The following is a 13,566-nucleotide window of genomic DNA, read 5'->3' as shown; positions in this document are numbered from 1 at the left end:
ATTTATTTTTTTATTCTCGGTCTTGTTGTGTGTCCCCCCCCTCCCCTCACACACACACACATACACACACCCGTACCCCCCCCCTTTTTTTTTTTTTTTGCACCAACATTAACCACCAAAAGAAAAGGAAAGGAGTTTGCTTGATGTTTTAGTGAAATGGACGTAAGATTTTATTCACCACCTCCTCAGCCTGCAGCCGCTCCTGATACGCCTTGTTTGGGACCTTCCCCCTGCCTGGACCCCTACTATTGCAACAAGGTGACTCGCGTTTTGTGTCGTCCGAGGTGTTTTTCGTTGTTGTTTTTTTTTTTTTCTCTTTTTATCTGTGCTGTCGATTGTGCTGTTGTCGCGATGCATGAGCCGCGCACCAAGTTTCGAGCGAAGCAGGGGGCAGCGGCACTTGCCTGGCTGGGGGCTTTGGGGGGCGCAGCTGCCGCCGCGGGGCCCCCCGCCGCCGAGCGGGCACCCCCAAGTAAAAGCCCGCAGGAGCCTGGGGGCGGGCGGCTGGAGCGGGGGGCGGGGGGGGGGGGGGACACACATTTTCCAACAACACGGTCCCTTTCTGAGAAACAACGTGGACGAGGAGAGGAGGTTGAGGTGGAGGATTTGGGTTTCCAGGGCTGCTGTTAGTATGGGAAGGGGTCGCGGTCGCCACAGAGTGGGGGGCAAACTCTCTGCCCTGTGGTGCTTGGCGGTGCCGGGAGCACGCTGGGGTGCCTGTGTGTGTGTCCGTGACACGCGGGCGTGTGTGTACAGCATCTATCCGTGCACAGCTCCCTGGATGCGCGCTAAAACACGGTGACAAGTCGGCTCGGCGCACTTTGTCCCCGGCCAGTTTCTCCGTAACTTGATGAAAATCCCATCAGATTTAATGGGTGACGAGAGCCAAGTTTGGGGGCCCTAGCGCTGGGGAGAGGGCACCGCGGGGGACAGCGGGCCGGGTGCTGCCAGCCCGGAGCACTTTGCGTTACTTTTGCTGCCGAGGAGCTGGAGCATTGTTCCTGCCTCCGGGGCCTGAGCCAGCTGGGGCTTTATCCACGAGCCGCACTTTGCTGGTACGGCACGGGCCGCGCACACGGCTGAACGCCGGCCGGAGGAAACCGTCAGAAGGGCGAGCTGCCCGCAGCCCTCCTCCAGCACACCCCTTAGGGGCAGGGGGCTGCGGTCACGCACTTTTCCCTTGGGACGGGGCTAAAGGCTGTGCCTTTCTAACCCGCTGCTGTGGGACAGGGACCGGACCGGGGCTGGTGCGGGGGCGCGGGGGGCGAGGCGCCCCCGGTGCCGGGCAGCCCCTTTCGGCTCTCGCCCATTGTGAGGACGGGCTCACGTGTGAGAGAGATGTTCCGAGCCGCCCCTCGCCCTGCCGGCAGCTGCCGAGCTCCGGAGATAAGCAGCCAAATAGGAGGTAGCCGTGTTGGAGCGCAGGGGCTTGCGGCGCCCGGGTGAAACCCTCTCAGTTTTCAGGAGAGATTTCCCACATGGTCTCGTCTACCAATCACAACAGAAAGGACCAAATTCATCCTGGCCGCATTTCACATGTACTCAATGGAGTGATAGAATTCAGGGATAAATCTGGCCCTTTGTGGTGGATGCCTAAGGATATTTCGGGAGGGATCCCAGAGGTATGATCGTTAGCAGTGCTTTCAGTAAGTGTGCTTTGCATTGCCTGCCTAACCTGCCCTATAGGTCGGAAGTTTGTGCAAGGAGTGAACTTTGTGCAGCAGGAAGAGTCCAGATGCATATAAGCGTGCATGTGGGTATTATTTTTTTTTCGCAAGTGCTCAGAGTAATCGTCAGGCTACTCCTGCCTTTGATCTGTGACTTGCCATTATTTTCTCTGGTTTTGTACATTGCAATCACAAAGTGTTGCCGAGTAAGAAGCTCGGGCTAGAATTAATGACTTAAGTAGCAAAGTGTCTGAAGACCCATTTGGCAATGAAAGTGGACAAACGTTATTAAACCTATCAGTGATTTAAAGCTTCAAAAAGAAGGTAATGACTTGAATACACATTTCACTCATCATTCTTGAGATGGTGGGCCAGATTTAATTTAAAAGTTAAATGCTTTGGAAAATCAGGAATTACTTTAATATATTAAATCATTTTCCAATTAAGTTCCTTAAATCATTTTTGGTGGGTTGCACTGCAAATCGAATAAATTAATTTAGAAAGTCGTTTTCAGAATTTCTTCACTGGCTGGTTAAAGCTTCTTTTAAGTCATGCCATGTATGAGGGAGCAAACTGTTCTTTTTAAATGCAAATGAGACACTCATTCTGGAGACAAGTTGCAACTCTTCTATTTCACTTTGCCTGAACTGATAATGTGCTTAAAAGTGCACAGTCATAAGACATATGTTTTATGCTTGGAAGACTTACCAGGAATGTTTCGTGTAAGGTACTGAGGATAGGATGAATGTCTTTTTCAGATGTCTTCGCCACTGACCATTGATTATATTAAATGGACAGAGGAGGTTTGCTAGGCCCCTTGGAGGCGTACATTTACTGAACATTACATTTTTCACCCCCTTCATTCTCTCCCTTCACCCAGCATGATTAACATTGCTGTGAAAACTTATCTGACTTGTTCTAAACATGTAGTCATGTTACAGTATTACTCTGTCACTCATCTTCCTGCAGTGTGTATTTAGGGATCCTGCGAGGAGGCCTGCAGGATTTTCTCTCCAGTTAAGTTTGGGTGACTCTTTGCAGCTGATCTCTGCTGGCGAAGGGGATGGTTGCAGCAGTAGGATGGGTCGGTGTTTGGGACTGGAGTGGTGGTCTTGCTTAGCTGTTTACCTTCGGCTAAATTCTGCAAAACTCATCCAGGACTGGTTCTTGCTTCCTGTGAAGTTACTAAAAACTTGCTTTGGGCACTTGCTGCTGGACTCGGCCCTTGTTTGCCCACCTAGGTGTTGTTTTTTTTTTTCTGTGACAAATACAGCAGACTTTGATTCCTTATATTTTAAGTCTGCTTGAGCTGCTGATTCTTGAGAAAGTATTTCACAAATACTTAGACTTTTAAGTTTCCTAATTATTTTGTTAACGGCAGTTTTTTTTTTTCCTGATCAAATGATTGTTTGTACTGTATGAGTGAGTACCCAGGCACATGTACTGGTGGTATTGACAGTGCGTTTTTTTCTATAGTCAAAGGAAAATGCAGTAACAGATTCAAACAGTCACATCTTATCTTACAGTTTTCAGTTGGCAGGCTTTGTTTCAGAAGACTGCTTAGATCTTTATAAACCTAAAATAACACTCTAAGCATCTTAGTCTAATATTTCTCTATCTGCTGTGAAAGCTCATTATACTGTGCATATATTGTTCTGCAGGCTTTTCCTTGTTTCTCTCATGGTACCCATGGAGAGAGAAAAGTGAAAGAACAATGCAAACAATGTTGGTTATGACAACTGTGTGAGGTATCTCTTATACAAACAGATGGAATGGACGGTATGCTGCAGTATATAGGTCAGACTTAGAAATAACATAGTGGAGCTCATGTGCTGGACAGACAGATTTAGAGTTGGGGTTGTACTGTTCGCCTCTTGAAACCTGAAGCATAATTGCATTTCAGACATTTGCAGGCTAATAAGAGTAGTCTGTTCAGTTGAAGTTTATTTTAGGAAACCTCGCGTTCCTTAATTGAGTTGCATGTTACAAAAGAAATAACTTTGATAATCAGAATGCATTAATGCGATAGTAGAGTACAGTCCGAGATTTCAGAGTAGTTGAAAAAGTCAGATGGTAAGTTTAAATGTTTATGTAGAGGGCAATAAATAGCATTCTCATGGCTTTCCATTTTGAAGTTACCCCTCTAAAGAGTGCTTCAATCAGTACTGTAAGAAGGATTGGTATATTTTCATACTTGCAGCTTTACAGTGTTTTCAGATATCTGCTCACATAAAGTGCAGTTACATAATTATAGTTTGACACAGTTAATGACAGGGATGCTGACCCCTGCCAACAGTAGGGAGAAAATAATGGTCTTTACTGCTCCCAATGGTTAGCCTTGCAGAATTATGCACTGTATTCTTGGGTGATTTGCTACCTGGTTCAAAAATAAAGGAGCCTACAGCTCATCTTTCTTGTATTCTCTGGTAGTTGTCAGTGCAGTGGAAAAATACAGCCAGACAGCAGAGGTAGAATGATAGACTACTGTTGTTTTTAAAAAGAGGGATACAGAGGAAAAAAAAAAGAGGAAAGCAAAATTTTTTCAAATGAAAAAAACAGAGTGACGTTGAATAAAAATGGATAAGGAGATATGATGCAGTACTTTGTAAGCAGGAACAATCCTGCTAGCAATCAGAACTCCACAGACCAAAAGTGCATATATTTATATACAGCATTTAGAATAACTTACTGGGTAAGCTTAAGTCCATCATAGAGGCTGCCCTTTGGAAAATGTTCCCTGGCTGTTTACAAAGTGTACATTATTTCCAGTGGCTTGCTACTGTCCACTCTGTATCTGAGATTCAGAAACAGAATTCTGGAGAGCCAGCACACTGAAGGACAGCTCTGAAGCTGAGATGTTCTGTTAATGTTTTGACAGATTATGCTCATCTGAGAGACTACCATTTGTGCATTCTGGGAATTTCTTTTTTTCCTTGGATAACTACTTTGTCCCCTACTGCATTAGAATCATACTTGAAATTTGTTAGTGCTTCTTAAAAGATCAAGCAGTTACATTAGAGTTGACTGTTGATTTGTAAGTGTTTTAGTTAGTTTCAAGAAATACCACATAGGAAGAAGTGAAATGGACTTTTCTTTCGTGTGTTGCTAGACCTTAGAAAGTAGTCTCAGAGTTATAAGCAAGCCTCAGGTGTGCTTCTTCAAATTTCAGAGTTTCAGAAAAGAAGTGGTACAAATTTAGTGGAACATAGAACATGATTTATGTATGTGCTTTTGAGAAATATTTCTCAAAGATGTTTTATAAACCAAAGCATTCAGTCATTCTATTTTATTTATTTTTTTTTTCCCTGCCAAATATCAGTACCTTGAGAGAAACTGTGTTTTATTCTCTTATCGCAGAGATGTATTTCATCTCTAGTGCACTATCCTCAACCAGCCTAACATGAGGTCTACTGGAAAAAAAAAGTGAAAACTGTAAACTCTCAAGAATGTTGAATTTGATAAACAGTTCATTGCATGCAGTACCCTTGGTGTTTGCATGAAACCAAAGAGCAGCTGGAGTTGCGTTCATAGTAGGGATGTAAGGAATTGATACTGGGGAGAAGTGGGCAGTCTCAGCTCCTGTTGAATTCAGTGCCTGTTAGGGACAATCACACTTACGAGGAAGAACTGAGCACCTGTCTGCCCTCAGATTCCCATTTTTGCTGGACTTTCGCAACTTGCTCACACTGCACAGAGGCATTGGGAAATGGACTATGTTTAAAACACGATTTAATACTAAGCAGAGAAACATCCTAATCATGGTAGGATTTAGATCAAAATTCTTGAATATTTAAATCCTCTATTGATGGCAGATGTAACAAAGCTTTGACAGTGGAAGCAAAAAGCTTCCTCTAACTGCTCTCAGCATAGCTGAAGAGTGACCTGAAAGCTTCGCTTCTCATGGTGAGAGGCTAGTCCCTGATCAGTTCAGACCTTGGCTTCTGGAACCGACAGCAGTGGCAATTAGTGGCAGCTTTGTTTATTTTTTTGAGGTGGACACATGCTCTGTGGATGTCTCCCTGCACGGGCTGCAAACACTGATTTTAAATATAGCCTAACCAAATTAAAATGTTGTGTTGTTTTGTTACACAACTAGGTACAGATTTTCTGCCCAAGGAGTAATTTCTCATTAAAAGTGCTGAGTTATAAACTGCTCCAAAACATGGTTTGTAACAGGAGCGCTAAATGACTGTTAATTATGGCAGGGTTTCCAAAATACTTTAAGACATGAAATTCACATTAATCTGAATGAGATTTTCTTGGTCATAACATTTCTGCCTACAGCATTTGGTTGGAAAATAGCAACAGTTCATTATTCTATGGTTAGGCATGGATTACACAGTGTTAGCAGCAGCATCAAACATTGCACTTCCACAGCAGCATGTGCACAGAAGAAAATCTCATCTCTTCTTCCACTGGAATATCGTATCTGCATTTTATGTTCATCAGTTTCGATCAGTTTTAGGTTAATAAGTCAGGGCATTGAATAAAATGTTTAGCTCTTGACTTGGATCTTCAAAGTTAAAATTGGTTTTCAGCAGAGATCTTGGTGCAACTGACATTTGTAATGTCTGTGGTTTTCTTTTGCTTCTTCTGTTTGCAGTAAGTAGTTTATTTTTAGCATTTGAATTTCACATGGCTCTACTAATATTTATATCTTATCTTTCGATTGCACATATGCTAACACTGTTTCTGAACTGTTCATTTAGTATTTATTTCTAGGCTGCTATTAGATTTGCTATAGAGTCTTGTAGTATGGTTTCCTCCCAAGCACCACACTACTTTCTAAGTTGCAAAACATCCTTGAATTATATGAGGATCTGACAAATCCAGGTTAGAGGAAATGTCAGAATGTTTTAGCATTCACGTTCTTGACTGCTAAACCTCTCTCTACCGATCAAAAGTGGCATGAATGCCTTTTTCAAAGGTACTGCTGGCTAAGCATGGAAATTGAGCTGCTGTGGTAGTACTTTTGTCTCCAGCTATTGTTGTTGATGATTATAAGGTCTTACAGGATAAATAGAAGCTACTGTAGCTGGTATATATTTTTTAATATTAACAAACCTACAGTGAACTTCAGTTACTTATTCGATATGCAAAAAGAAATCAGAACTCTGAAACCAGAAAGTGATGGCCTGTAATTAAGGAAATGTGAGGTCAGTAAGGGAAGTATGATGTCTGCAATGTGAAGCAAAAGATTTATTCAGACAGTTCCTGTCAGAAAAGTAAAAAGATTATGTATACATATAAATTGCTATTGTCTCAATGCTACTTAGTGTTTGTAGCATTTAAGCATCATTGTATATTTTGCTTGCCTTGAAGAAAGTGAACTTACTCTGGGAATTCATAATTTCTACCCTGCTTTGCCAGTAGCTGGCTTCAAAGTCATACTTTAGTTGCAGTTGCCAGAAGTGTATAGGTTTGTGTTCATGAATAAGAGAAAACATTTGTTCCTTAAACAATCATTGTGTTTGCATCAACCTGAAATAACAATAAACAGTAAAAGGAGATACAGTAGTGGAAAGAGAAGATAACCTTAAAAAAGTATAATTTCTCTTTTGGCAGGCACAATTGTGAACATCAGTCATAGAAACCTGCAGATAGTAGAGGCTTAATATCAAAGCTAATGATTTATTTTATGTTAATGACTTTCTACTAGGGCATAAAAGACTGCTCATAATGGACTCGCAGTGCTGTGTTCAGTTGTGAAGGCTAATGGGATAATATTTACCAAAATTAAGCTTTTTTAAGTAAATCATGGTGTTATTTTTTCAAGTCAACTCTTGAAAATGTATTGGCAAACTGGTTTTTTAAGATCTGCGTAAAAGACCTTTATCGAAAAATATAAGGCAAGTCGTTTCCTTCATTAGCAGTTTCCTTAATTATGTTGGAAATATGTTTACTTTTGTTATAGTTCTGAACAATAATACTGATGATGTGGAAGTCATTCAGTTCCGTGGTTTATCACAGTACAATCAGTTTTCTTGAGACATGTTGTTTTTGCAGATTGAACAAAGGAAAGGAACTTTTTTTTTTTTTTTTTTTATTGGCCTAACCAGTAATACTCTAAGAAGTAGTAAAACTCTTAGTTTTGCATTGAGAAGTTTTTAAAATCATGTTTACAATTAGTGATAACCAACATTATATTTCAATAAGAGATAATTTGCCTACTAAAGTTCACATAATGTGCTAATCATGTCTAGTGGTTAATAAAGGCCTCCTATCTCACTCCCCTGATGGCTATAAAAGGCTATTATGTTCATGGCAGCAGTTCAGGTACAGCTGCTGTGTGTTAATAATGCATCATTGTCCCACTAATAAACACAGCAAAGGTCAGCAACCCCAAGCACCTAAAACACCTATTCTCTTTCCAAAATATTTATTAACACCTTAATAGAGTATCTATTCATTTTGGTCAGTATTATATCAGTTAATGACCCTCATGGATTTCTGTGCATTCAGGTTTTGCAACCTGCATTCTGCTGTGGGCTGTTGTACAAATCTTTCCTCTTAAACATCTCTTTTTCATTGCAGCTATCTGTCGTTGCTTTAATTTAAGATTAGGATTCCACAGTCACTTTATAATTAACTTACTTTGTTACTTAGTTTGGAAATTTTCTGTTCTTTTGCTCAGCTCATTTAAGAATGCAGAGGCTGAATTTTCTTTTCATTAATGAACACACTTTATAGGAATTGTAATTATGCACTAAAAATCTGTGTTGTGCAACACACACATTCACACATACACGCGTGCACACAGAGAGATACGTGTATACATGTGTATTTATATATGCACTACTTCCTGTAGGTTTCATGCATAATTTTATATTAGTGACTTATGTTTTCCTTTTTAGCATAGATTGCTGTATTCATAAAGGTTTTTTAAAATGCATTTTCTACAGACAAAGAACATATTCACATGGGATTTCCAGTTTGCCAGGGAAACATGCAAATCAATAGGCCAGCACTTATCTGCATTAAAATTAGGTATACTGTAATTTATGGGCACAGTGATATTGTATTTGTCTTGCATAGCCACAGATATTCTTTAAGGTAGCCTGGCTATGTGTCCTTAGAGAAAAGCAAAAGTGTTAATTGAACAAAATCTCATTTTCTCATCTTGTAGTATTGTCTTTTGTTTTCTGTTACTCATTTTGAAAACCTTAAGGTTTTTTTTTTGTGCTGTGAAATTTACAAACAAATGTTCAGAGGGCAGAAAAATACCACTACACTTCCATCAAGAGAAATGAAAAAGCTTAACTAGCTGAAGGGTTTCCATTTGGTGCAGCGCATAGCTTCAATGACACATTTGTCATGCTTTAAATATATAATACATACAATAAAATATGTACAAGCGTATTTGTGATATATGTAGTGTCTGGCTCCATTGCTATTGTTTGTAGTCTCTGCGGTTGTCGTACGTTGTTCTTTGCACATCATACCCTTACAGCAGAATTTGACACAATTTCTAGCTTTCAGTCCTGCACCATTTTCATTGCACAATATACATGAGTTTGACAGGGTGTGTTGAGGACAACTCTGGCAAGCAATTGATATTTTGAAGTGGCAAGCGTTTCAGCAGCTGCCTGCTTGTGAAAAAGGAATGATAAGATATACTGTATTGTTAGTTTCAGGCAAAGCATTAAGGTTTAAGCTCTGTAAAAATGTACACATTATTCGTCAGTGGTGAAGCAAGCCTTTTATGTTTTTTAGAGCTTAGCTCTCTGGCTGATGTGAACTAGAATGACATTGGTTTAATGGTCAGTAAATGAATAGGAGTACTTTGAATTTGAACTGCTGCCAATTTTGCACCAACAAAGAGACTGACAAAAGAAAGATTTTATGTGAAAGCAAAGCACAAGCAATGTTTGGGGAGGTGGGGAGAGGGGTAAGAAGAACCCAACAGAAATATTCTTCAACTCAGCCTTGTAATGATACTAGAATTGTTAAAACACATCCATTTTGCATGGCTCATCAGCTACAAACCTAAGCTGTTTCATCTAATGTTCTTTAAAACCTGTTGTATACACATAGTCTTTTAGAATATATTCATACAGAATTTACAGTGTGTTTTTCTAAATACCACACTCTGCCCTGAAGGCCTGTTGGCAGAACATCAGAGTTGTCCACTGCTGGAGTTCCCAAGTCTCTCTCTATCTGGTAGTGGGAAATTGTAGTTTAATCAGTTATGGCACTTTCAGTGTGTAACATTCATTAGTAAGGCAATTTGTCATGACTGTTAATAGTCAGGATGCATCTGCTCTCACTTCAGTTACAGAGCATGATAAGCAAGAGGGCAAATATTTCAATATCTAGTAATATTAAAATGTTTGAAAAATTGTTGTTCAAGGTTAGTACTGAAAGCACAAATAGAAGATTAATAACAATATCTTTATTTTTACAGTTTTTACCATTATAGATGTGATTTTAAAGTATATTAAAGCTTTTATGAGCCGTACATTATCAAACTGGATATTAAAAAGTTAATGTTAGCCTCTTCAGTGTTTATCAAAGATTTTTTTATCAAAGATTTTTTTTTTTTTTTTTTTTTGTATATGCTTTTCTCTGTCGTCAAAAATTCCAAGTTAGGATATTTTCAGAGTTACAAGTACTTGCAATTGATCCATATAATTTTCCAGTGTGTCAGTAATAAGTTGTTCACAGTGTGATTTCTGTTAGTAGCAGGCATTGTGTGGTGTTAGTTTTGTGGCTGGCCAGTTCAGGATGTTATAAAAGATATTCTGTAGTGCCTACCTAATAGACAAAATGCGATTGCAAAAATGTTCTCCTCTATAAACTGGCTTGTAATCATTGTTCATTGTTCTAAATATGAAAGGTAAAATTGTTTGCTAGAACCCAAAAGGTTAGAGTTTCTTTTTCACATATATCTGATAACCGTCGTGTATTACATAATACGATAGTTTCACACACAATGGCTTTGTGACACATTTTAATTTTTAATGAAAAGCCCTCCAAATTTTAACATAATAATTTCTTTGGAAACTGAACCCAATCTTGGTAAAATCCTTCTTGCTAGTAACAAAAGCTGTTACTGTTTAAGTTCCTGTTCAGCAGTTAGTTGGTACGCTTCACTGGGTGTTGTCAAAAAGGCTTTTCTCTTGATTGACAACCCTGTAGGAATGTGAATGGAGATTTTAATTGCATATCATGTGTGCGTATCAGAGTGAGTGGATTCACTGACTCTGCTTAGTTCCATCTCTCTACAGGTCAGCCATGCCAAAATACTTTTTTTTTTTTTTTTTCAATAAGCAATTGATATATTTTCCAAAGAGAGAGAAAAAGTGCATGTAAGTCAAGAATGGACAGTAGAACAAAATATTCCTGTGAATTTCAGGGGAGGAAGGTCTGTAATATGTTTTCAGAATGTTTTAACACAAGTAAGATATATTTTGATGATGTAAATTCATTTTAAGTCTTAAGTCGGCCAAAGATTGCTAGAATGTATTTTTCTTCTGGCATTTGCTAAAAGAAGCATGTTTATCTTTTTACTTTTTTTTTTCTCTAAGAGTACTTTGAACAAAATCAGTAAAAAAAAAAAAAAAAAGGGAAAACAAGTGGAAAAATTTACTGAGGCAGACTACCCTTGAGTCTTGCACCTTTATAAAAAGCCTGGGGAATTTGGGGGGGATGTTTTTTGCATGTGTGGGAGATAGCAGGCTTTCTCATTTATTCTCGATTCAATCCACATTCTTTGTTTGGGCAAAACTGTTACTTTAGTGGGAAACTTACCTAGGCTGGCAGAGACCTGAGTTGTGAGTCTAATAATAAAACAGAGTTTTGATATTATTTGCAATGCAAGTTTAAATATTTTTTTTTTCTTCTTAAGAACAGTAAATGATACATTACTGAAAAATTACACTGATAAATACACTTCAACATTTTCCACAGCAAAGAAGATTGCAGTTGAAAATGACAAAGCCAAAGATTCATTATTACAAATAGTTATTATATTTTGATGTCTTGAATTAGATACCAGGTTTCATTTTACAACGGAAACCACAACACTGGCTGTATTTTTTTTTTTTAAACATTGTAAAGCATCAGCAACTGAAAGCATAGCTACAGTGCAATTGTGGGGAACTTTTAGCTGAGTTAGTGTTTTGCGCCTGTACAGAGACATTGAAATCTAAAGGGGGATGATGCATTTTTTCCAGGAGGACCCCTGGGACGGAATCGCTACTTAATCGCAAAGTTTTTTTTTTTCCTGGTTTGTTAGTGCTCCTGGATGAAAAGCAAATTGATTGCCTTTTGCCTTTCTACCCTTTGTGTTGAGCCAAATCGGACTTTCAGCTTATATTTGTGTAAAGGGTGGGAATGGTAGATGTCAACCACTTGTTGAGTCTTAAGGCTACAACACCAAGGCACATCACTTTGTCTGACATCTTGCTGTTTAACTTCTATGGAGCCTGTTAACTTCTGTGTTTGACTAACATGAATCTTTCCCAATTTTGTTTTGAATGTCAGTAAACCTTTAGGAGTGTTTAAAAAAATGAATTCTTTAGAAAAAAAGTGACAAGACTTTATTTCTAATGAAGCAAACCCCTTCTGATTTGATTTGTGACATCAATGTCTGGTTGGGTCTATTGAGAGCTGACACTTCCAGGAATTTCAGCACTTAAAAGCAGAAAATAGAGAAATTGCAAAGATAGTAATCTGAAAGTAAGATTCACTCTGTAAAGTATGCATTCAACTTCCAGTCCTATGAACAAGTGCATCAATGAGGAGACATAGGTTTTTGACACCCAAAGATCTTTGAGTTTCGATGGCTCACACCTGTGCAAGTTTCAGATCCTGGAACTTTCGGTTCTGATAAAGCTTTTTTCTAGAGAGAATTTCTAAAATTCTTCCTGGGTTTGGGAGACTTCCATCACAGTCATCAGGGCCGCAAGGCTCCCAAACCCAGGAATAATTATAGAGATTGGAAGTGAAAATCCAGAAAAAATGAAGAATGTTTAAATATTTTTTTTCGTTGTTGAGGAAAGAAAATATTCATTTTGTGCAGCATGGTAAAGGTAGGTTCAGCAAGTGACTGAGGTTTTGATTAAAATGAGAGCAGACCCTGAAGCTGTAATTTTGGATTAACACCAGGGCCATTTTTGTAAATCACTATAGTAGCTCTTATAATAAGGTTGAGAAGATTACCACACTGCTGTCATAAGGACTTGATTTGTTCAGGACTTTGTTAGGTTATGAAGTCAAACACTTGAAGGTTGAAAATGCCAGGTAAAAGATGTCTTGATTTTGCATTTTTGTATATAATCATTTGCAGGAATTGGTGGTTTGTAGCAGTGGATGTAGAATGCGTGATCCTGCCATTGCAACTCTATTATAAGTGCAGTTACAAATGGCATGTAAGTTAGGCTTTCAGGCATTGTTAAATCTGGTATTTTCCAAATTTTGGCCTCTTGACTCTGTAACCCAAGTAATATTCTTTCAAAAATAACTTTTCTGTATGTTGGATCCTTTGCTATTGTGTCTGGAGTGTTTGAGTCTCTTCGTTGCTGCACAGACTTCCCTGCTGCAGAGTTAACTATTAGCAGCAGGGAGAGTCTTTCCATGGTAAGTGATGGGAGGATCAAGTCTTGCTGTGGCTAGGAAAATCTTGAGCTCTCTCTTATCAGTCCTCTCCTCTCATGGATACCTTGATACAAGCTGTCATGAGACATGCTTCTGCTTTAAAGATTTGGGGTCCAACAAGAGAATATTTGTGTTTGGTTGTTATTTTGTCACAGTACCCACATTTTGCTGAGGAGTCCAGGTGTATATTAAGGATTTAGTAATTTCAACAGTTTACCTTTGAACAAAAGCTCAAATAAAATGCATTTTTCCATCTCAATGTCTCTTCTGCTGAATTTCAAAGATAGTGCAACAAATAATG

General features: G+C 39.0%; 1 protein-coding gene across 2 annotated transcripts in view; it reads left to right on the top strand.

The window, feature by feature from the left end:
* Positions 1 to 32: 32 nt before the first annotated feature.
* The window catches only part of TOX (thymocyte selection associated high mobility group box), a 222,723-nt gene continuing 209,189 nt past the window's right edge, over positions 33 to 13,566 (top strand). Inside the window, exon 1 of one of the 2 annotated variants that reach the window (XM_040545649.1) lies at positions 33 to 258. In XM_040545649.1, coding sequence (XP_040401583.1) covers positions 157 to 258 — 102 coding nt within the window. In that variant the 5' untranslated portion in view covers positions 33 to 156. The remainder of the gene's footprint in view (positions 259 to 13,566) is intronic. The other variant, XM_040545646.1, reaches the window with a different exon arrangement.

The sequence above is a fragment of the Cygnus olor genome, chromosome 2 (assembly GCF_009769625.2).
Source record: "Cygnus olor isolate bCygOlo1 chromosome 2, bCygOlo1.pri.v2, whole genome shotgun sequence".
Classification (NCBI taxonomy): Eukaryota; Metazoa; Chordata; class Aves; order Anseriformes; family Anatidae; genus Cygnus; species Cygnus olor.
This window is presented reverse-complemented; position numbering and strand designations above follow the sequence as displayed.